This window comes from Lissotriton helveticus, chromosome 3_1, assembly GCF_964261635.1.
Source record: "Lissotriton helveticus chromosome 3_1, aLisHel1.1, whole genome shotgun sequence".
NCBI lineage: Eukaryota > Metazoa > Chordata > Amphibia > Caudata > Salamandridae > Lissotriton > Lissotriton helveticus.
Window position 1 is genome coordinate 47,429,564 of NC_136061.1, and position 25,017 is coordinate 47,454,580.

The 25,017-nt window shown below is 48.2% G+C and overlaps 1 protein-coding gene across 6 annotated transcripts in view; it reads left to right on the forward strand.

Annotated features, from left to right (window-relative positions):
• Window positions 1-25,017, forward strand: part of NHEJ1 (non-homologous end joining factor 1) — a 1,839,518-nt gene that overhangs the window by 1,063,275 nt on the left and 751,226 nt on the right. For all 6 annotated transcript variants that reach the window (XM_078679206.1, XM_078679207.1, XM_078679208.1 and 3 more), the window contains exon 6: window positions 22,474-22,588. In XM_078679206.1, coding sequence (XP_078535332.1) covers window positions 22,474-22,588 — 115 coding nt within the window. The remainder of the gene's footprint in view (window positions 1-22,473; window positions 22,589-25,017) is intronic.

Sequence of the window (25,017 nt, forward strand, 5' to 3'; positions counted from 1 at the left end):
TCAAAAGTATACTTGTTAAACTTGTTGCATGTCAGCACCTCTTCAATGTACTGTCTACGGTAATCCCAAGTCATGGAGATGTAAAGAGTTTTGGCGTAAAGATTGATTCAGCAGATCAGACGTGTATTTGGTGGACCTGGCTTATCTAGTCGAGCTCCAGCAGGTTGTCTGAAGTTTAGTTCTTACTTAAGTTTATTTGCATTGTTCCGACTGTGCCAGACACAAAAATATCTCATGTCTTATACAAGATCATGATGTGGCATAAAAACTGAAGTATTTCAACACAGCTGACAAAGTAATGTAGAGCATGATGGAGCGAGTGACCCACGGGTGGACTGGTTCTCTGGTGCACTGGTTCCCTGGTGCCACCACACTTGAGGTTCCTGGCCTAGTTTAGAGGTGGGGTAACAGCATATTTCCACGGGTGGCAACTCAGTGATGGTCACCATGTGGTATTTATGGCAGGTCGAGCATCACTAGAATTCCCAGCCACGGTCCCAGGCAGGAAAATCAATCCACTATGTAGGGTATTTGTCCATGAAGGGTGCCCAATCCCATTGAGAATTTCACCCTTTAGAGAGTGCTTCCTGCAGTGTGCTTTCTTCATTCTGTGGGATGACAAAGTCTGTGTATGGGGTTGTCTTTATAGGATGTGCCCCCCTGTGGAAGGACCACCCTTCTGGTTGCTGATCATCTTGCGTTATTGAGAACTTACCTAGGGTCTCAGTGAAGTCCTGTAGTCCCCTAACAGTCCCTGGACACTTGCATCTTCCCTCTGTCTGGTCACTGAATCTAATCAGTCAGTTTACCGGTCTCATGCCTGTGATCTCAGAGTCTCTGTGACGGATCATTTGGCCATCCATGTGCTTGTGACGTCATAGCCTCTGGGACTCAGGCTTCACCTAGACCGCTGCCTCTGTAACTGGGAAACTAAACATCATGCTGCTAAGCTAGCTCTATTTTTTGTTTCCCTTCCATTCTCTGGACGTCTGGAATTCTTGCACGTCAAGAGAATGGAAGGAACATTGTGAAGCAGGGGTTCTGGGTCAGTTGGAAGAAGTTTGTTTCCTAGACGGATCGCTTTTATTCTGTCCTGTTGACTACGAATAAAGTAACTTGAAACAACCTACCAACTCGCAGACTTCCTTACACTGGCGATGGGCTGCCAGTCAACGGGATCTCCACACGTGCTACTGGCGATTCATCTGTGTTTGCAGTTTCTTTTTTTTTTTTTTTCTTTTTTTATTGAACAAAAGCAGAGTAAGTGATCAGTTAGCAGTCTTGAAATTACAGATATTGAACACTAGGCATACATTACAGCAGTACATTAGTAGTTTCAAGTCTGATGAGGACCAATCCTGGTCATTGCCATATCAGCAGTAGGGGAACTACAGAGCTCGCTTCTATAGACATTCCAGTGACCCCATTTCTTATCCCGTTTTTTAGGACAACCCCAGACCTTGTATACAGTTTTTTCCGACAACATACATGTATCCATTGCAGCGACCCATCTTATCAAGAGCGGTTTATTTGGAGAGCCCCAATGCATTGCTATCTCACGTTTTAATAAAAGAAAGCTTAAGGCTGCCCATTGCAGCTCCAGTTCAGTGAGGTCTGTGGGGTCCCATACATTAAGGAGTCCGCTCCTGGGAGATAGGGGGACAGGCTTTCCCAGTGCATCAGACATCTTACGTTCTGCTCGCTCCCACAGGTCTTGAATCACCAGACAACCCCAAATAGTGTGGTAAAAAGTGCCTACAAACCCACAGTTACGGAGACCGAGATCGATTTTCCGCCCACCAATTTTGACTAGGAGGGGAGCAGACATCTATGTTCTATGCAATACTTTAAGTTGTATGAGTCTAAATCTGTGACTGGTAGCCGATTCGCGCGGGGACATCTGTGCCGCCCTCCATTCATCGTCTTTTAAGGCCCCAACGTCACCCTGCCACCTGTCTCGTAGAAGCTGGAAAGAGTTAGGCATGTTATTACTTAGTTTACGATAGGTGTAGGATATTGCCTTGGCCTGAAGGGGCTCCGATAATAGTCTGTCTTCGAGGGGTGAGGATTGTGGAAGAGAAGATAGATCAGGGATATTAGTGAGTATGGCATGTTTGATTTGGAGGTAGCGGAAAGCCTCTGAGTGGGCTAAAGCATATTTCTTCTGAAGCTCTGCGAACATCAATAATTTGCCCTTATGGATCATGTCTCCCAGGGTAGCGATGCCGATCATGTCCAATTTATCAAATCCCTTATAGTGACAGGGGAGCCCAGTGTATGTGAGGCCCAGAGCGGAGTGGCCAGTGTGTGGGTGCCAGACCAGCCAAGGCGTTTATTTGCTAGGCGCCAGAATACAAGTGTTTGTGACATCGGGCCTAAATATTGATTTCGGGAGGGTTTACCATATAAGGCACCAAGGTAACCCTCGCGGCCTGTCTGATATCGTTCAAGGTGAAAAGCAGGGTTGGTCGGTGGACCATATAGCCAAGAGTTGGCGGCAACCAATCGGGATGCCCTGTAATGGAGTCAAATATTTGGCAAGGCAATACCACCGTCATACCATCCCTGAGTGAGCGAAGGAAGAGCTTTTCGGGGAGAGCCTCCGTCCCATAGGAGGAGGCGGAGGTCTCCTTCCAGTGCATTACAATAAGAGTCGGCGATGGGGAATGGGCAATTCTGCAAGGCGTATAAAAAGTGAGGGAGTGTGAGCATTTTGAAAAGGGCTGCTCTGCCTGGGAGGGACAGAGGCAGTGATCTCCAATGTGATATGTCATTATGGAGTCATTGTAGTGGGCTCTTCAGGTTCCGGTCATAGTAGATTTTGGGGTCTGGGGTGACAAAGACGCCTAGGTATTTATCAATTGTATTGTCATTCCACCAAAGGCCTTTGATAGAGTTATCAGTTCTGACCCAATGTGCCAGGGGTTCCAGGGTAAGTGCGAACAGTAATGGGGATAGGGGACATCCTTGTCTAGTTCGCCTGTGTAGAGGAAATTGCCTGGATGTATGACCATTGACGTAAACCTGACCCCAGAGATCAGTGTAGAGCAAGCGGACCCATCGAATAAAATTCGGACCGAAGCCATAGCGGATTAAAACCTCGAAGAGATAGGACCATTCTATGGAGTCGAAGGAGAGTGTGGCGTCAAGGGAGAGGATAGCCGCGTGTTCTTGAAGATATGGCATTCTACTTATGACGTTGTGAACTCTACGGAGATTAAGCGCCGTGTTGCGGCCTCGGAGGAATCCTGACTGGTCGTCGTGAATTAAGGAGGGGAGGACTGTCATAAGTCTGGTGGCGAGGAGTTTTGCCAAGATCTTCACCTCTGAGTTAATGAGGGAAATTAGTCTGTAAGAGCTACAATCAGTAGCTGGTTTATTAGGTTTGTGGATTACGACTATTGACGCCAACCGTTGGTCGAGCGGCAAGCTTCCGGCATCTCGGCTCTCTTCAAACATTGCCTTAAGGTGAGGGATTACCTCACGCGCCATGCCTTTCAGAAATTCAATAGGGACACCGTTAGGGCCCATGGCTTTACCCGAGTTTATGGCGAACAGTGCAGTTCCGATCTCTTCCGTTGTGAGGTCCGCCTCTAATTCCGTCGTGTCAGCCTGAGATAGTATGGGCAAGCGCATTTCATTCAAGAGTAGCCTAGACTCCTCGGCAGTATATTGCGCCCTGGCCGTGTATACTTCCTCTAGATGGGCAGCAAAGGCCTCTGCTATCTCCTCGGGATCTGTGATAGGAGAATTGTCTGGGCCGGACAGTTCCGGAATCCACCTGGAGCCTTGTTCGCGTTTTTTGAGCCATGCCATCATTTTTCCTGCTCTATCACCCAGTTCGTATATTCGGTGGCGAGTTTTTAGAAGCTTGGCCTGGGCCTTCTCCAAGGCTAGTGCTTTATACTCTAACTGCTTTGTTCGGAGACGGGTTGCCGTCTCCTCTGAGGGGTTCGTATTATGGGCCGACTCCAGACAGATTAGGTCTGCTTCGGTCTGAATTAGGTGTTCACTCTGTTTGTGTATATAGCCAGTCTTGAGGGCTAACGCCTTCCCTTTGAGTACAGCTTTATAGGCTTCCCAGATGGTTACGGCTGACTTCACGGATCCGACATTCTCAGCAAAATAATATTCCGTATGTTCTAGCAGGCTATCTTTTATGTCGGGGATTTTTAGAAGCCATGGGCTTATTATTATGGGATCTCGGGATCTTTGGCGGTGGTATGTGAATTCTACAGTAAGTGGGGAGTGATATGAGATTCCCCTGGGGAGTCCCTTAGGGTGGCGAAAGAGCTCTATATCAGTTGTGGGGGAGAAGAGATAATCTATACGAGAGCTACTATTATGGGCATTGGAATAGTGTGTGTAGTAAGAAGTAGTCGGGTGGAATGTACGCCATATGTCTTCGAGTCCCATCGCCTGTGTAAAGTCTAGGAGATCAGAGCCCTGCCTATGTGATGCACGTTGGGGGCACCGATCTAGTGCGTCATTCATCGTCATATTGAAGTCACCCCCAATAATTAGGGGCCCTTGCGGGAGTTCCAGTATGAGTCGTTTCAAAGTCTGCAGTGCATCGGCTTTCAGGGTTGGAGGAATGTAAACTGAAATAACATTTAGCTGGTTCCCCTCCCAGACGGCTTCCATCACAGCAAAGCGACCGAGAGGATCAGCCCATGTCTTTGTACACGTTAGTGCAACATTTTTGCGAACTAGGATACCGGTTCCTCTGGACCCGGAGGTAAATCCTGCATGTACGAGCAATTTGTACCCTCCCCGGTGTAGTGCTAGGCATGTGTTGCCCATCAGGTGCGTTTCTTGGAGGATAACGAGGTCAGGAGCATGGTGTTTAAGATATTGCATCACTATCCCTCTTTTTACTTTACTTCCTAGACCATTGACATTCCATGACATGAGGGAGAGTGTCTTAGTCAGAGGGGGTGTCATGGCGGTTCAAAGAAGGGAAGATATTTACAGAATATAGACTTTCGAGTCCCAGATTACCTCCCAGAACCAGTGACGAAACTGAATCGGTCGGGGGCGGAGTCTACAGGAAACCAAACATGTCTCAATGCTGTGCATGGAATGCCTCGTAGGGATGCAGAGCGCTGCGTGGTAAGCCCCGTGTTCAGAATAACTCTGCAGTGTGTAAACGGAAACAAAAACAAAATCATAATCCTAACAAATGTCTCAAATACCCACTTCTCCCCCATACCAACCCCCCTGCCCACGGACTTTAAACTATCCACTCCCCAACTCGGCAAAGTGCCTGTCGCCCTCCCAAACATAGGTGGGGTGTGTGGAGAGCCTTATAAGCCCTCGCCCGAGAACTACAAGAATACATATATTATAGAACATAAATCAGTTTGCTTCGAAGTAGTCGTTTACACATCACAATAACCAATAATAGAACCTGATGGCGGCCATCTCGGCGCCCGATCCGGAAGAAGGAAAGCAACAAAAGTAGTTTCCAACAGCATCAGAGTGAGGTCCAAGCGGCAAGAGAGCGTCATTGGTCACCTCGAGTTCCATCAGTAAACAAGTCCTGACTTTCAGGCATCGGGTTCTGGTCGGAGAGATTTGTCGAGGCTCGGCGATTATTCAAAGATACACCCTGCTGACGCCAGCTTTCGAGCCAGTACCATGCCTCCTCTGGGGACATGAAGAACCATGTCTTCCCCTCCGATTCCACTCACAGCTTGGCGGGGAATAGCATAGCGTACTTTATACTCTTGGCTCTCAAAGCTTTTTGACCTCGAGGAAACTGCGCCTCCGTGCTTGTACTTTTACTGTGAAATCGGGGAAGATTGTGATTTGAGCATTCTCCAGTTTCAGGGGTGGTCCCGCCCGCGCCACCTGGAGAATAACATCTCGGTCTCTGAAGTTAAAGACCTGGGCAATTACAGGGCGAGGAGGAGCTCCCGTTTTCGGCCTACCTCCAGGGACTCTGTGCGCCCGTTCTATTGAGAAATAGTTAGATAGGTATTTGGGCTGGAGATGTTTTAAAGGACGAGGTTCGCGACAAAGAGATCGGCGGCCGGCTCCTCCATGCGTTCCGGGACTCCCAGGATGCGGAGGTTGTTGCGACGTGAGCTTCCTTCATAATCATCCAGGAGCTCCTCCGTCATCTTTTGTTGTTTTTGAAGTTGAGACACATGTTGTTGGAGGGTGGAGGTGTCGTCAATGAGTGCTGTAGTCTTGACCTCAATGTCTTTTACTTTGGAGTCCATTTTGCGTAGGTCTGCACGCAGCAGGGTGACCTCTATGTTCACTGAGTCTATACGGGTCTCCGAAGAGGAGCGAACGCCAGCTATCGCCTCCATCACGTCTTACAAAGTAGTTGATTTTGTTGCCTGTGGGGAAGTTGCGTTTTTGGGGTCTACGTCCGAGGCAGGTTCCTTGTTCTCCCCTCTGGAACCCCATGAGAGCTTATTGATCTGTCTTTGCGTAGGGGGTCTGGTGCCTTTGCTAGAAGCCATTTTGTGGGTTAATTGGTACCTCTCAATACGTCGTCTCTGGTCGAGATGTAGACAGCAGCTAGGGAGTGAGGTATTATTGCCACAGTGGAGTTGTTGATCAGTCACCACCATGGCTAGAGTGCCACCATAAAATCGTTCCAAATATAGATATCACCAAGGATGTGCAAGTTATAGGGGGTTATAGAAGTGGGGAGAGTCAGATTTGAGCACGTATTGTGCTATGGATCAGGAGTTGTATGGAGTAGTGTGGCGCGCCAGATGAAGGTAGGTGAGCCAACAGTGCAGTCCTTAATATGTATGCTCACTGGCGCAAGGGAGAGGCACTTCGGATCAGACGCTTCACCACCGGCTTCAAGGTGTATATCTGACCCTCACCGGGGCATGAGCAGGAGGTAGCTCCACTTGACCGTTACCTTCAGGGCCGGGAGAACAGGGTCAAGAGCTGGATCTCGTCGCCCCGGGGGCTAGGGGAGCCACCCACAGCAGGCGGGGGGACCAGCGGGCCTCTGAGGGAGAGCCCCAATCTTTAAGTGTCTCTAGGGGCGCCGCCGCGCCATATCATGTGAAGTCGCTCCGTTGGGGCCAGCAGGCGGGGGGGATCGACGCGGGCAGTGTCTTTGCTGGAGCTACCCAGTAGCGGCCAGTCACAGAGCGCACTCACCGCATTCAAAGATGGGCGCCAGTACGGGCCGATAAAATGCAGGCCTCCGATGTGAGCAGTGCGCAGGCTCCGATGCCGGGACGCTGCGCGGCCTTCATGGAGACAGCCTCTTCTCCTCCTGCCCCGCTCTGGGTGCCCGCCACCGACACAAAGCTCCCGGAGTTGCAGGATGGGCAGCGGGAGCGTTGCTGGTGAGTCTGGAAGGTGTGGGGCACTGCAGGGCTGTGATGTGGGCTGTGTGCGGGGCCAAGCGTCGGGGCGCCTCCCGGTCGTCTTTGAGGCAGCCTAACCCGTCCCCCCCCACCACGGGGGGCCCCCCAGCACCACGGAGCCCCCGGAGTTGCAAGTCAGGCAGCAGGGACTCTCCTGGCGGGTCCGGCAGGCGCGGGGGTCTTAGGCCTCCACAGCGGGCATGCGAAGGTTGAGAAGCCGGGGTGTCGCGCAGACGCACCCCGGAGCTCAGAGCGTCTGCGGCAATTTTACCCCATACATCTCATCGTGGGGGCTCCTCCAGCGAAGGAAATCGCCCAAAACCTCAGGGCAGATCGCAGGGACCCCTCGGTCAGGATCGGCAACTGCGGGGGTGGTCAAGTAGGTAGGCAGGCAGGCCTGGCAATTGCACAGTCTATCTCCAGGCTCCGGGCCGAGACACCGCAGCCGCCGCCATCTTGTGAGCTCACAGGGAGGCGTGCTCTTCTAACTCGGTTTCTATCGCCTTTTGTATCCAATCTTCCTATCTTGCCACCAGAATTCGGACCGCCAGTAGATGGTGAGGACCTCCCGATGGAAGGGGGGTGGGGGGTCTCACATCAGGAAACGGATCAGGTTAATGGATTTTTCGGGCGAGGGCCGGGAGCCGCTCTAGCAAGCGACCATTCCCTTCTGCTGTTGGCCACGCCCCCACCGTGTTTGCAGTTTCTGATCATTCTTCTTCTATTTCCTGATTCTGCCGTTTCCTGGTTGCTGCCTTGATTCCTGTTGTCGGACAACTTCCTTGAACTCCGGTAAGGCGCATCAACGGATTTAAACGGGAATTTTCCCAGAGATGTATGTCGTTTATTGACAAGCCAACGGTCCCCGCTGCCTTGCGCGAGCGTTCTTTCTCCAGCGTTCCATCTCCTTCAATTAGTGTGGCTCACGGTGATCCGCACACCACGTCATCACGTATACGTTCCGCGTCATTACGCATACGCCCGGCGGCCGTTTTTAGATCAGGCATTTCTCCATTGCCTGCAGCGCGACTTTCAAGTCAGGAATATTTCTCGTTTATCATCAAAAAAGATGTACATAAGATTTGTGCACACGTTCATTCCATTAACAGTATGAGTGCTGTACGTAATTAAGCAAAATAACACAATGACAGATGTTGATAGATGTATTCTTTCAGTTAGGTTTATTCCAGGTACCCAGCCAACACGTGTTTCATCAGGGAGTTACCCAAGACTTCTTCAGGGCTATAGGACAGCTATCAAAGCATAGGTAAATACTATCCGCCGGTTTTACTTCCGTCCCGGCTGTAGTTATATTCAAGCAATGCTGCCAGATAAGACTATATCAAAGCCTCGTTAGTGCCAGATAACGGAGCGCTCAAAAGTTGCACTCCTGATTCACAGCAGCAAGTCCGCCGCCGCCATTCCGTATCCCGTGTGTGCCCCGTCATTACGCATACGCCCGGCGGCCATTTTTAGATCAGGCATTTCTCCATTGCCTGCAACGCGACTTTCAAGTCAGGAATATTTCTCGTTTATCATTAAAAAAAATGACTGTGCACACCATTGTACTCCTTATGTTTGTCAAACGTAGTTGCTATGTCCACTGTTTCGTGTGCAGCCCGAGTACGTGTTCCGCCCTGTTTCACGTATGCGTACAGACCTTAGAACAATCGCAACGTATTTACGATCCTTGCTCAGGCGCACAGCTTTGAATTAGTAGTTATTACTGATTTCCATATTTTCAGATGCTTAATTAATCAAAGTATTCCAACATCTTTTTGTCATTTTAATTTATTTTTCAATTGTTACATCGCACGTGAGAAATTCGAATCTTGAATTGCTTCTTGTGCCTCAAATATGCTAATCTAAGCCTTTTTCTGGGCATGACCTTTCGAAACACAAACGCTTCTTCGATAATCAATCATATGTTACCCAATGCATTTTGAGCTTTTAGAAGCTCTTCTTCAGGGGTTTCACTATAAGTAAAAGAACATATCCATAAATTACATCTCTCAAACCATGAGTATATGCACAGTGTACTTCTCGTTGAAACATAATAACATCTCATCAGTTTTTAACACGTATCGTAAATTGCACTCAGTCAAAAACAGCGTTTCCCTCTATAACCGTAATTAAAAAGTTACCTAAACGATGTCCTGTAAGTCCCTTAGTTTGAGTCCATCATTATGCTACCTCTGCTCGGCAATGTTAGTGATAACACTAGCGTGAAAGTAACCCCGCTCGATATTCCTGTGATACACGGCCCCAAGCTCCCGAAGTTGTCCCCTCGTTAATATACCTTTGCGACTTGCGTGAGAATGCTCTTGCTTTTTTCTGAACTGCAGCAACCTTACTTGCTGATTCTACTAAGCTTTTAAACAGCGATAAAGGACCCCTCCTCTCTATTCGGACCAATCATACACCGCCAACCATTAGCTCCTCCTAACTACCCATCCCATAATGCATTGTTCTCTTCCTTATTCGACCGTGCGCAACAGCCCGATCCTTTATTTCATAAACACACCCAACGTTTGTGCCTATCTCCGTGATCTGCACACCATTTCATGCATCACAGTGCTGATCTTGGTGATCTGCACACCACTCAGTCTAACTTCTTCTTTTAACAGTGATCTTCACATCATTTAACCATTTCATGTGCCGGGCATTATTCCTTTACTGCAACAAGTCTTAAGTAATTGGCCTCGATGATCTGCACACCATTTCATTAATTACAGTGCTGATTTCGTTGATCCCCACACTAATCAGTCTAATTTCTTTTTTTCATCATCAAATATTTTATAGCAAACTAAGAAGTGCATACAATATTACTATTTTGCAGAGCATCAATTTAGCACATTTGCAATGTTACAATCAATTTCTCCACCAGCACCGTTTATACCCAATCCTGCTTCTCCAGAAATTGACTGGGAAAAATGGAAAGAAGGGTTTGAAGCGTATCTTGAAGCTCTTGATAGAGAATCTTTTACTTGTAAAAATAAATTTGCTGTTTAGACACTGACGGCCGCAATATATTAAAACACATTCCTAAGGAGACTATCATCGTTGATAATGGGGAAGGTGACAATATAGTGGATGAATATGCTACTGCCATCAGAGCATTGGATAATTGTTTCAAAGCTTGCAAAAATATTACTTTGGAAAAACATAAGTTCTATGAGAGAGTTCAGTTACAAGGTGAATCTGCTTAATCTTACATTGGTGCTTTACGCATTGTTGCTTCTTCTTGTGGATACCAATCTTTCGAAGAGGATATGATCAAAGACCAGTTAGTTGAAAAAACCAACAATAAAAAGGTTCAAGAAGCACTTTTATCCAAATCTGATTTGACCGTACAAAAGGCTTTAGAGATCGCAACAAGGATTGAAAGCATCTCTTCGTACATGGAACAAATGTCTTTAACCGACAGCAATAGCCAAAAAGTCTGTGCAGTTAAATCAAAATATAAGATAGTCTAAAGATCTAAAAATTAAACCAGATAAAAAAATGCCAAAACTACGTCAAGCAAAACACTCATGTGTTACAGATGTGGTAGTACAACTCACCTGGCTAATGCTATATCGTGCCCTGCCATTGATAAAATGTGTATCAAATGCTCCTAGAAAGGGCATTTTGAGGCTGTTTGTCATTCTAAAAGGAACACACCATTCAAGAAAGTACACAATGCTGAATCTTTAGCAGAAGAAAATTGTTCATCTAGCGAAGAAGACGAAATTTTCACTATTGTGGACATGGACTGTTCCAGTGGTGTTTGTGGTGCCAATTCCCAAGGTCTGAAAAAACCTCTGTGCACAGTTACTGTGAATGGTGTAAATGTACAAACGTTGGCAGATTCTGGATCTCTATTCTTTTTAATAAATGAATCACTCTGGGGAAAAGTCTTTTCCAGAGCAAACTCTCAAATTGTCTTGTGTACATCTCATTGGTTATGGTGGAAGCATTGTTGATACAATTGGGGAATTAAATGCTGATCTTGTATTTCAGGATTGTAAGTCCAAAGGCGTTGTATATGTGGCAAAGGACGAAGCATGTCTTCTCGGGTGGGGAGACCCAGGCAATCTTTTTTTTTTTTTTTTTTTTTAAACAGTTTTTATTGTTAATAAAGGTGAACATTGGACATTTTCAGGGTTACATTGTACGGATCTATCGTGCACAGTTAATATGACGACACATAGTTGACATCACATTCGATCTTGAGGAAGCATCGTTATCACATTCAGGATATCTGTACATCACCCGCCCATTCCTTCCAGAGTTTCCCCTCCCCCTCCCCATTATGCTGAATCATCATCACTTTCCATCTGAGGTGGTTCACAAATATACCCTCTGTATTCATTCCATGCTCCCCAAATTTTTCCCCATTTTCGTGGACACTTCCGATTTAAATATACTGCCTTTTCAGCAACCATCACCGAGTCCATATCCGCACTCCATTCCCTGAGCGCCGGCGACACAGGGGATCCCCAGGCCTTGGCCACACTCCGCTTAGCATACACAATACCCAGCGTTGCCCAGTCCTGCATCGAGTTACTTAAATCAGTAGGCTCCCATACGTTCAGTAGACACCGACGCGGCTCTGGGAGCAGGGAAACATCAACCACTGGGGATATTGTTCGCATAACCTTGGACCAGTACTCAGCAATTAATGGGCAATCCCAGATAGTGTGGTAGAACGTCCCCGCCTCCCCGCAGCCTCTCAAACAGTACTGGTGTGTGGCTCTTCCTATTTTATGTAGTGTGACCCTCGTGTAGTAAACTCGGTGCAAAACTTTTAATTGTATCAGTCTGAGCCTTGATGATATAGCGACCTCCTGGGGTGAGGAGAGCGCGGTCTGCCAGTCCGTTTCATCAAAGTCACCTAATTCCCCAGTCCAGGCGGTTTTAAGTTTGTCCATGGGGTCAGGCATGTTGTTAACCAGCTTACGGTAGACCAGTGAGGTCGCCTTGTTAAGCATGTGCTCCGTAAGCAGTCTATCCTCTAAAGGAGTGGACTCTGGTAGTTTTCCTTCAGTCGGCAACACCGACTTAAGAGCATGACTGATTTGCAAATAGCGGAAACATTCCGCCTCCGGCAAATTAAATTGGGCCGCTAGTTGGGCAAAAGTGAGGATTTTACCCCGCCTATAAAGGTCTCCAATCGTCGAAATACCAATATGGTCCCAGGCCTCAAATCCCTTACTCTTACAGAGACGGCCGAGGCGGCGCGACACCCAAAGTGGCGGCATCTGCGTGATCGTATTCTGACATTTGAGACGAGCCGATGCCATGTGCCAGAGCTTCACCGTGTGAGCCGTGGGGCCCAGCAGGGCCGCCACACCTCGAGGATCATAAAGAGCATCCATCACTCCTCCGGTCCCTAGGTCATATCTATCTGCCTTGAACGCGGGCTCCGTCTGTGGGGCGTGGAGCCAGTGATTAACGATCTTTAGTTGTGATGCCCAGTAATACAACTGGACATCCGGGAGTGCAATGCCTCCGTCAAACCACCCTCGTACCAACTTTTGTCGGGAAATGCGTGCCGGTTTATCTCCCCATAGTAAGCCAGAGACTAGTGCGTTTATGGACTGAAAGTACCTGTTAGGCACGAGAAATGGAATGTTTTCCAGGATATAAAGCAGTCGCGGTAGTGTCATCATTTTAAATAATGCAGCTTTTCCTAACAGAGTTAGCGGCAGGGTATGCCAATGCCTCACATCCGTGTGAAACCGTTCAAGTGGCGGCTGTAAGTTACGTTGATAAAAACTCTCCCAATTCGGTGTCACCCATACCCCCAGATATTTAAAGGGTCCGTCCGTGATCGTCAGAGGGCAGTCGTTCGGGAGGATCGGCGGGGGCCTTTAAGGACAAATAGTACCGATTTGGACCAATTGATGGTATATCCTGAGGCCCGGCCAAAAATGTTACAGATGTCAAGAAGAACCATGAGAGAACGCCTGGGGAGAGTCAAGTAGAGGATAATATCATCAGCATGCAGCGATATGCGGTCTTCCCAGGATTCAGTCCAGTTGAGACCTTTTATCATGGTGACCCACCGTATCCATGCTGCTAGTGGTTCTAAAATCAGTGCAAAAAGCAGAGGCAACAGGGGGCACCCCTGACGCGTGCCGCGGCTTAAATTGAAATCCCCGGAAATATGGCCGTTGGCCACTACATGCGCTAGCGGATTTCTATACTGGAGTTTGACCCAAGCACAAAACTTTGGTCCAAAGCCTAGATGTCTTAATACCGCAAACAAATACGGCCACTCGACCATGTCAAAGGCCATTTGTGCATCCAGGGATAAAATCACAGCTGGTTCTGACAAAACTGGTATCTGCGCCATCACAGCATGGACTCTTCTCAAATTCAGAGCGGTGCTCCTGTTAGGTATGAATCCGGATTGATCCGGATGCACCAAGGTTTCCAAGTGTGGGGTTAGGCGCATGGCGATCATTTTGGCCAGTATTTTCGCCTCCGCATTCAATAGCGAGATGGGACGGTATGATGTACATTCGTCCGGGGGTTTACCAGGTTTCGGTACAGCTATGATCGTAGCCACGCGTTGATATTGAGGCAATTCCCCCTTGGCCAAGCTGTCTTCAAACATTCGCAATAGATGCGGGGCCACTTGATCTGAAACGCTCTTGTAAAATTCTATGGGAATCCCATTCAGCCCTGCAGCCTTGCCCGACTCTAAGGAGTGGATAGCAACCACGACCTCATCCGTAGTGAAGTCTGACTCTAGAAGTTCAGCGTCTGTGTCCGCGACGGAGGGCGTTTGGATATCTTTAATGTAGGTTTGCGCCTCTTCAGAGGACATACCCGAGGAAGAAGTATAAACTGTTTCATAGTGATTGGCCAAAGTGTCGACGATATCTGCGGGGAAAGTGTACAGAACGCCTTCAGTGGAGCGAAGTTGTGCTATCGTCCTTTGGGCCCTGTCCTTCTTATCTAGCCACGCCAGAAGTCTTCCTGCCTTATCCTCAACCTCGTATATGATATGCTGAGTGCGCAGAAGCCGTTGTCTGACCTGCACTCTCTGATACTCAGCCAATTCCGCCTGTTTAAGACGTAATTGACGCTTAAGCTCCTCAGTGGGATCGCGATCATGCTCAGTCTGTAAAGCTTCCAGGTCTAGTTCTAGTGTTGTCAATTCGTCCTGCATAGTCCGCCTGTGACCCGTTATGGAGGCTATCGCCTGGCCCCTCAGCACCGCCTTGAACGCTTCCCATAGGACCCCGGGTAAGTCCACTGAGGCAATATTTTCCTGGAAGTAACACTTCGTAGCTGTGACTAGGTCCTTTCTGACTTTGGGAACTTGTAAGTAGTGGGGCGAGATCGGGAAGATGCGCCTCTGAGCCTGTACATGGGAGGAGTATAGCATAGTAATTGGGGAGTGATCCGAAATACCCCTAGGGCCTATTTTTACGTCTATTATGTGGGGCAAACTGTCTGCAGGGACGAAGAAATGGTCAATACGTGATAGACTGTTGTGTACCCCAGAGTAAAAGGTGTAGCCTCGATCCCCGGGGTGTTTGAACCTCCATCCGTCCGTAAGACCCAAAGCCTCAACATAGCCTGCCAGCCTCGCCCTATGCATCCCCGTCAACCTGCTGGGGTGGCGGTCAAGACCCTCATCAAGAACCGCATTGAAATCTCTGCCCAGTATGAGCTCGCCCTCTGGTAGCGTCAGTAGAAATGCACTGAGGGCGGGGATAGCGACCAAGTGTAGGGCAGGTGGAATGTATACTGACACCACATTGAATCTCCTACCCTCCCATAAGCAGGAGATGGCTGCAAATCGCCCCAGCGCATCCTTCCACACCTGTTGCACTATCATGGGGAATCGCTTACGTAGCAGAATACCCACTCCCCTAGAACCAGAGGAAAACTCAGAGTGCGCCACCATTGTGTATCCCCATCGATCCAGAGCCCTACATGTCGAGCCCACCAGATGGGTTTCTTGAAGCAGTACCAGTGTTGGGGCTGCCCTATGTACATATTGTAATACCAAGCCCCTCTTTATTTTGTCTCCTAAACCACGAACATTCCAAGAAATCAGGGCCAGGGGGGACACCGGAGCCTGGACCGGGGCAGGGTCGTACGACATCACCTCATCCAAGACTTCTTCCGCCATCATAGTCAAACCATTCTCCGAAACTCATTATTGCATCCACCATGTGTTCACCTGTATCCCTGAAGTTTAGTCCAAAACTAAGGCACACAACAAAGGGCAACCGTCCCCTCCCCTCCCCAATCATTGTAATCTGAAGTCGTACACATGCACTATAGACATTATCACCAATACCACTTTCCCTCCCTGCCCCTAAAACAGCCCTCTCACTCCCTTCTACCCCCTCCCTGCTCCCCTGCCTGTGGACTTCAAACAGCCCAACCCCCAACCCGGCAGAGTGCCTGTGCATTCCCCACCCATATTGACTGCGCAGAGATGAATCGGTCCCGTCCCCCCGCAGCAAATTATCAAGCTAACAATTCGATACAGCCTGTAATCGAGAATGACTACCTAAAGAAAATCACCATAACATGTCTAAGTAAATGCAATTAACCACATTACATACCCGGAAACCTCAAAGTTAAATACCTTCATCCATTTGCTCCCGTGCCAGCAGCCCACCCCCCCTGATACTTGCAATTGTTCATCGGGGTTAGTCCATTTGAAGGCTTTTGGTGTTTCTCACTCCTGTTCGGACAGTCCGCTCGCCCCTGGGTCAGCCCCCATCGTTGTGGGCTCTGACCTATCTCCGGTCCCTCTTTCCGGTGCACCATTGCGCCTTCTAGTCTTGTCGCTGACTTTAGTCCAACCTTCCAGCCAGTCCCAGGTTGCCTCAGGTGAATCGAAGAACCATGATTTGCCGTCCCTTTCGACTCTCAGTTTCGCTGGAAAAAGCATTGCATATTGATTGTCTCTGTCGCGCAGTTCTTGTTTCACCGCCTGGAAGCTGCGTCGTTGCGCCTGGACTCGGGCCGTGAAGTCCGGAAAGAAGGAGACCTCATAGTTATCGATCTTCAATGGGGGGCCCGCCCTGGCAGTCTGCAGAATGTTATCACGGTCCCGAAAATTGAAAACTCTGGCTATAATTGGTCTAGGGGGGGGCCCGACTTTAGGCCTCCCGCCCGGCACCCTATGGGCTCACTCTATGGAGAAATAGGCAGACAGGGCCTTAGGTTTCAGGTGATTCGTGATCAACTCCTCCACATAGAGGAACGCCGCCGGCCCCTCCGTTTTCTCCGGGACCCCAAGGATTCTAATGTTGTTGCGACGGGCCCTCCCTTCGTACTCATCCAGCTGCTGTGCCATACGAGCCTGGTTTTTTTCCATGTCGGACATTTGGCGCTGGAGCTCAGAAGTGTCTTCCTGAACAGCCGCCGTCACAACCTTGAGTTCTCTCACTTTTTCATTTGTCTCTTTAAAATCGTCGCGAAGCAGGGAAAATTCCGTTGTTACTGAGTCCATAGACGTACGCATCTCCCCAATGGCCGCTAGGACATCATGAAGCGTGGGTTCCTTAGGTTGGGGGGATGATCCTTTCACGCCATCCTTGTCCGTTTTGGCGAGTCCGTTTTTTCTCCTTCCTGCTGCCACGCATACTTGGACAATTTCGCCTGGGCGGTGTTCTTAGAGTTTCTGCCCCCCGTCGCCATCCTCACCTCCAAAGCAAAAGGCCAGCCGTTGAGATTCTCCGGAGGAAATGCGCCAACGCTTCGGTACTTGTCTCCAAGACCGGAGACCTCGGGGTACGTCCCGTTCCGTGTCCAGCAACTTGTCAAGGGTCACACCTCTAGCCCCAGAGCCCTGTGGAGCCGGGACGCGGTCGTCAGCACCGCTCAATCAGCCAGTGAGGTCAAGCGATCATTCTCCAGTTGCCTCAGCTGAGCGAGCCCTCACCAGGGCCGGCCCCGTAAGCCAGACTGAGGGGGGAAGGTGGTAGGGAGATTCAAGCCAGCACACAGCATGTCTTTATATGCCTTCCGTCACCGCAATAGGTCCCTGCGTTGCAGACAGGACCAGGGCACCGGCCTTGTCCAGGTGAAATAAAAAACAATTCCAATGGCTATCCCGAAGCCCCGATCGGTGGGGGGCCTGTACCGTGGGCAGTGCCGGCGATATCAGGCAGTCCGACCTGTTTCGCCCCTCTCTCCCGTCAGCCCTGCGGCCGCTCTTCGCCTCTGACCCTGGGCCGGTCGCTGGTAGGCCGCAAAGCCGGGACCTAAATTTTTCGCCCTGCCCCGGGGCTCACAGTGCCGCAGCCTCTGGTGACGGCGACGTAGACGCCGCCCTCCCGGTCCTTCCGCGCTGCCCCGTCTGCCCGCGCAGGGGCCAAGCCCCCTATCTGCTTGTCACCTGGTGGGAGGGGGGAGGGGGTCTTCGGAGGCCGAGCGGAGCCGATCAGCGAGCCCGGTCCGCCATTTTGCGCCGCTTGGGCGTCTCGGCTGCCGATCTTCAAAACTGCTATGTAGCGGGGATCAAAGTCCCCGATCACCGCACCGGAGCCTGCACGGGGTCTTCAGCTACTCCGACGGTCACTGTGGGAGGGTTTCATCCGGGTCTGCAGGCTGCAGCGCAGTCCTTAGCCGCGGGTTGAGATGAGCCCGCTCAAGCTGCGGCCATTGCTCACGGCCGTGTAGCCACGCCCCCGACCCAGGCAATCTTGGTATTATACTTGATCCAAATAATGCACAACAAGTAATGTTGAAGAAAGATTTCTTTCAGGTTCAAAATGTTCAACCAAGTTCCTGGGAAGTGTTATATCCAGAGGTATTTACTAAAGATTTGGGTCTTTTCAAAGGTTTCAAACACATGATTAAATTATCTAGTGATGCTCAACCTGTGTTACACAAGATAAGAAAGGTACCTCTAGCTCTGTAATCTGACTTAAAGAAAGAATTAAATAGATTGTGTTCATGTGATGTAATCGAACCAATTGAATCCTCTGATTGGTTGTCCCCTGTGGTTCTGGCTAAAAAAGCCAATGACAATATGTGCATGTGTGTGGATTTAAGTGATCTAAATAAGAATATATGAATTCATCAGCATCCTTTGCCTAACATCAAGCAGATGACATCTACTCGCAAAGGTGCTAAGTTCTTCAGCTTATTAGATATGTACTCTGCATATCATCAGATTGAATTACATGCTGAATCAAGACACTGCTTTCATCACTCCGGATAGCCTTTTCCAATTTAAGCGCATGCCTGTTGGTCTGGACTCTGCGCCTGCCGTCTTTCAGAGAGTGGTTGAAAGTATGTTTAAAGGCATGCCCGGAGTCATGCCCTTTCAAGATGACGTATTGGTGTATGGTGAAGACCAGAATCAGCATAATAACAGATTGTGTCAAGTTTTATCTTTGTTGAAATCAAAGGGTGTCACTCATGGCATTGATAAATGTAAACTTAATTGCACTACTGTGGACTACTTAGGGTACAAGTTATCTGCTGATGGTGTGCAACCCAAGCACAGTTTAGTTAAGGCTAGTGAAGATTTCAGAATTCCTAGTGACAAGGAACAATTAAGGTCTTTTATGGGCTTCATTGAATTGTATTCTCTTTTTATTCCTAATTGTGCGTCCAAAAGTTTCAACATTATATCTCTCCTCTAGAAAAACTTTTGTTTCTCTTGGAGTGATGCATGTACCAAGGAATGTAATTTAATCAAGTATGAAGTAGCTCATACTATTCCCCTTAAAGCATTTGATCCTCGTGACAAAACCATAATTATTACTGATGCCAGCCAAAAAGGTTTGGGTGCTATTCTTTTGCAGAATAGAGATGGCAAAGATGAAGTGATTGCATTTGCTTCAAGGAGTCTGCACGGAGCTTAACCTTCTCATTCTGTAATTGAGCGTGAAACTCTTGCTTGTTGGTGGGGCATCACTCATTTCAAGCATTATTTGTATGGTTCAAATTTCATGGTACGAGTCTACAAAACACCTCATTGATTGGTTCACTACGAAAAGGGGAGGGAAAGCAACTCTTAGAATTGCAAGATGGCAATTTTGACTAATGGAACACAACTTTAACATTGAATATGCTCCAGGGAAAAATAATCTACTTGCTGATTGTCTATCTATGTTACTGTCTGACAACCACATGCTGGTTGAAACTAATGATACTCTTGATGATTTTGAATTGGTGTGTTGTGTTATCGATGAATCTGAGAACTTCATTTCAGAGAGAGAGTGGAGAGAAGCTTCTGAATGTGATCTGGAATTGAAGGACATTTTTAATTTTTATATCAATGATGGTCTCACTACATCAATTAACATATTTGTGCCTACAAGTAAAAGCATGTTTTTGATGAGTTATCCACAGTCAATGGTCTTTTATATAGATCATCATTATTAGTTGTTAATGAAGCCATGAGAAACAAAGTTCTCACATTGGCCCATGAAGGCCACATAGGTATTCGTGCCATGAAAAGAAGAATAAAAGAAAACTTGTGGTGGCCGGCTTTAGACAAACAGGTGGAGCATTTTGTTCGAGATTGTATGGAATGTGCTATTAGTGACAAATCACAAGTAACCTGTCCTTCTCCCATTGAAACCATAGAAGTCCCTGACAAACCTTGGCTTAAGGTTGCTGTTGACATTATTGGCCCTTTAAGTTTGTCTGTCAATTTACCGAAGTATGGCATTGTTCTTATAGATTTTCATTACTCCGCTATCATTACATTTCTCAAGTCACTTTTCAGCAGGGAGGGTGTTCCTGAGGAGCTCCCCAATGATAATATGCCCCCAATTTGTTTCAATTCAATATGAAGAATTCCTACGTTCTGTGGGTATCAAACATGTTAAAACCTCATTTTACCATCCAAGGAGCAATGACCTTGTGGAGCGTTTTAACAGGGTCATTAAACAGAATGTACAATTAGCTCAAGTTAGCGGTTTAAATTGCAAAGCAGAAACTGGAAAACTCCTATGGGCTGTTGGTACATCTCCCAAATCTGACACAAATGTGTCTCCATTTGTTTTGTTGAGAGGCTGTATACCTTCCTCCAAGGTTTTGAGAAGATGGATGGGTGATAAAGAGTTTGTTGTGTTAAGGACAAGATTGATGATGTTAGCAGAAAACTGTTATTGCTCAAAACAAATATGATCAGACACAGTCCAGTCCTGTTCCTAAGCAATTGAATGTTTGTGTGGGGGACATGGTAAGGGCGAAGAATTCTAGGATTGTATCCTAGGAGGAATCCAAATGTTCTGTTCTTAAGAAGATGGTAAAGGTTAATAAAAGCGCTGTCAAATTGGATGATGGTAGATGGTGGAACAAAGGGATGATTGCTATGTCCAAAACAGGTTTGGGTGTTCAACCTAACAGAAATATTAACATTGACACTAATTCCACTTTTCGTCCTCCGTCTTCCAGGACTGTTAAATTACCTTCTAAGTTTCATGATTACATTTTGCAATAACTATTATGATTTTATACAATGTGATCCTAAAGTTATCTTCCAGGTTTCATGATCATATTTTGTAATAACTTTTATGATTTTTCTTCAATGTTAATTTTATCTTTACTCTGTACTCTTTGTTGCTATTTGTTTTAATTACATTTTTATTGTTATGGGGGAAGATGTGTTGGGTTTCCTTCCATTCTGTGGACGGCTGGAATTCTGGCACGTCAAGAGAATGGAAGGAAAATTATGAAGCGGGTGTTCTGGGTCAGTGTTAAGAAGTTTGTTTCCTAGACGGATCGCTTTTATTCTGTCCTGTTGACTACGAATAAAGTAACTTGAAGACAACCTTCTGACTCGCAGACTTCCTTACACTCTACAAGAAAACTCAAGGGGAAGCACCAAAATACTGGCCATGTGGCACACATGTCATGCAGAGCTTTCTGAAGCAAATGTTTTAGGCCACGGCTCTTGGAAAGGATTAAGCTACAATGATTTGGCCTTGCCCCCTTTACAGAGCCCCCACCTTTATCATCCCACTTAAAGCACTGCTTGTGAGATCTGTGTGTAGATTGTCAATGATTTGCCACCCAGTGGGCCCTACCCAGCCTTACAGTCTTCCGAGGTCAGAATAGGAGAACAATTACATTATGGAATAGCTTCTTTATCGAAAGAGAACGGACAGTCCTCTTAGTATGGGCACTACATAAATACCTCTATTGTTAATAAAGTAATAGTGTGTTTTGAGGCTCCCCACCTTTAGAATGAATCGTTTTTCCCCGTAAATGGTTGTTTTTCTCTTACACTTTGTATTAGTTCGATGTATAGGAGATCATATATGACAAGAGGGTCTGATCCAGGGGTTCCACAGATGCTATGGTCTGTGATCTGTCTGGGGCACTGGCTCTTCAGGAATGCTTCCTGGGGTCTGATTGTGTTTGGTGTGGACATTTAGCGATTGGTAATGTTTCTGACATGACTTGATGCTGTGTGATCAGTGTCCTAAAGGCGTTCCTCCCAGAGCAGTTTGTTTGCTTACTGCAATCTTTTCCCTAAACATATGGGGCTTCTGACCTCTGCTGATATGAGTGGGAGCCAGGCCTGTATGTATGGAGTGAAGAGCCGAGCTGAGGACTAGGGAGGTGCCAGTCCCTACTCTGTGGCCGAAGCTTTCCATTCTCAGCTTTGCGTCGTCCCTCTTTGGTCATCTTCCTAATACACTTGTGCCTTTTGTGTTTCTGGTTCATATGGCCGCCTCTTGCCTGGTTTGCGCCATTGTCGATGATGATCTTGTAGAGGATGTAGTCGTATAGGCAACACGATGAGGAGGAGTCACTCCCGTCCAATGGTATGGTCCTCAGACACTGCTTTGAAGGCCTAGGCTTCTTGCACAGACACAACATGGTCAGTATGCAGCACGTTGTGTACAACACTGAAAGCTTAGAACCACCACTGCATCAAACCAGAGCAAAGCTGACACATACTCCTATCCACCACCACAGTGTCTGCTTCCTGCTGGCTCTTATTCTGTGTTAGTTGATTGTGGATACAATAAAAATGGCTGCCTGGGTGCAGGCAGGAGATGCTATGCAAGGCAGAGTTGACTCAGGCCTTAGGCACTGCCAGTGGAATGTTGGAGCCACAAACCAACTTAGTATACTTTGACCTGTACCAGCATGGCCAATTATTCTCACCACTTCTATTTCCTCCTAACAGGGTCTCCCAGAGGTGTGCAGCTCAGGAGAAGGGATGACTTTTACCACCAACCTACAGCACTTGTACAAGGCCATCACTGCACGGGAAGTACAGGGACGGAAGCACCAAGAATCAGGTAAGCAGAGTGAGGGCCAGTCTTCATAATGAAATGATCAGTGCTATCTTACCAAACATCCCTCTACTCACCAATACTACTCCTTGTGCTGTCCTCTGTGCTCTCGCTAGCTTTTCTATTCGCCATACCTTCTGGGTATTAGGAGGCAAAGTCCGCACAACCCTCAATCATCACCTGTTTAGGTTGAGCGTAGCAGCGAGCATGTGCTGCTCTGCAAGGCATACTGTATCAACTTCTACTGGCTTTTGCCGTGCCCTTGCTGCCGACTGCTTAAAGTGTGTGTCATTTCGAAAAGCTTTCTTCTCTATGGTTTCTTGTTGGTGTATGTCCCACCTTCTCATGTCTTACTCCTCCCCTGGAGTATTGGCCTATTACAGTATCTTTCTCTGATTGCTTTGCCCTTTGCAGCTTGTACGTCGATTTAGCTTTAAACATGGCAGCCGCCTGCCTATGGTTTCTATTTATTTACTTTTGTAGCATTCACGGCATGCCTCCCTTTAGCTTCACATGTTTAAAGTTTGCTGCGAATGCTACAAAAGTAAATAAATAGAAAAGAAAGACGGACAACCGCCTTTACTTCCAATAATCCAGACGCACCTGCAGACGTCTCGAGAAGAACTGGAGAAACAGCAAATCCCCAGAAGATCCTCGCCAACTCCAGCAACTCTACGGAGACAGTGATCTTGGCCGTGCTGGACGCCCTGAGAGACGGTGTTGACAAGGGTGCCCCCCAGGCCCTGGTACTACTAGACCTGTCAGCCGCCTTCGACACGGTGGATCATAACATCCTTCTCCGCTGTGTCGAGCAGGCTGGCATCCAGGGCCTGGCGTTGGCCTGGGTCAGATCCTTCCTGACTGGCAGGTCTCAGACCCTCAGTCTGGGCGCCTTCAGGGCTCCTAGAGAGCACTCGCTCTGCGGGGTCCCCCAGGGTTCTTCTTTGTCCCCTCTTCTTTTTAACCTCTATCTTCGCCCCCTTCTCTTTTCTCTGAGGCAGTGGGACGTTACCGTATTTAATTACGCGGACGACCTGCAACTCATCTTTTCTCTCAACTCCCCCTCTGCTATCCCCAACTTTCAGGCAGTCATGTCCCACATTCTCCAGTGGATGGGCCACAACCAGTTAAAGTTGAACCCCGGTAAGACGGAGCTCCTCCTTCCCGGTAGGAGCGCCACCTTCTGGGGGCCTCAATTCTGGCCGGCGGAACTGGGCCCCTCTCCCACCCCGGTAGCTTCGGTGAAGAGTCTGGGGGTTACCATTGATTCCGCCTTATGCCTAGGGCCGCAGGTGGGGACCGTGGTCTCGTCCTGTATCTACCAACTGCGCAGGATCAGGAAAGTGGCATACCTCCTTACACCTGATGCCCTCCTGCAGGTTATCATGGCCCTCGTCCTCTCCCGCCTAGATTTTTCTAATGCGATCTACCATGGTCTGCCTAAAACATCGATGGCTAGACTGCAAGTGGTCCAAAATCAGGCGGCGAGATTGGCCTTAGGGATCCCGAAGTGGCAATCCGCCAGGCCCCTCCTTGTCAAACTCCACTGGCTCCCTGTCATCTCTAGGGCAGCCTTCAAGATCGGCTGCCTCACCTTTAAGTCATTAGCTGGCCCCTGCCCTGCCTTTGTGAAATCCCTCATCAGACCCTACTGTCCATCCCGCAACTTGAGATCCTCTCACCTCCACTTCTTGACTGTCCCCTCTTATAAGCTCTGCAGATCTGGAGGCCGGAGATTTGCCTACCTGGTCCCCAAGCTCTGGAACTCTTTCCCTCTTTCTCTTAAAACTTCTAATTCTTTGACTCTTTTTCGTAAATCTCTAAAAACTTGGCTTTTCCCCCAATCTGGTTAGTCTCTCTGTCCCCCTTCACTTCTGACCAGCGCCAGGAAACCCATGGTGTCAGTGCGCTTTATAAGCACCCCTTACGATACGATTACGATACGAAGGAACTCTTCAGTGTCAGCCAGGAATTCATCAAACCCTCCAACGAAAACACAGACATCACCCCCTCCCAGGTCTTCTGCTTCCTTCTGAAAATTAAGGGCCTCTACGACAACGCCAATACCACTCCCGCCTCCAGCAACACCAGCCAGCCCACCATCTCCTCCTGGACCCCAGTCACCACCGAAGACACCACATTGACCATGAAAAGCATCCACTCAGGAGCCTCTACAGCCCCTGCACATCTTCCACAGAGCCACCACCGCCATTGCACCGGAACTACGACACACCATCAACGTCTCCTTCGATACTGCCATTTTCCCCAATGACGGGAAAGGCATGGAAGTCGGACCCCTACTCAAGAAGCCCACGGCAAATTCCACGGACCTCACAAACTACCGACCCATCTCCCTACTTCCCTTTGTGGCCAAAGTCACAGAGAAGACCTCCAACGTAATTCATCGAAGATAACTCAATCCTCAACCCCTCCCA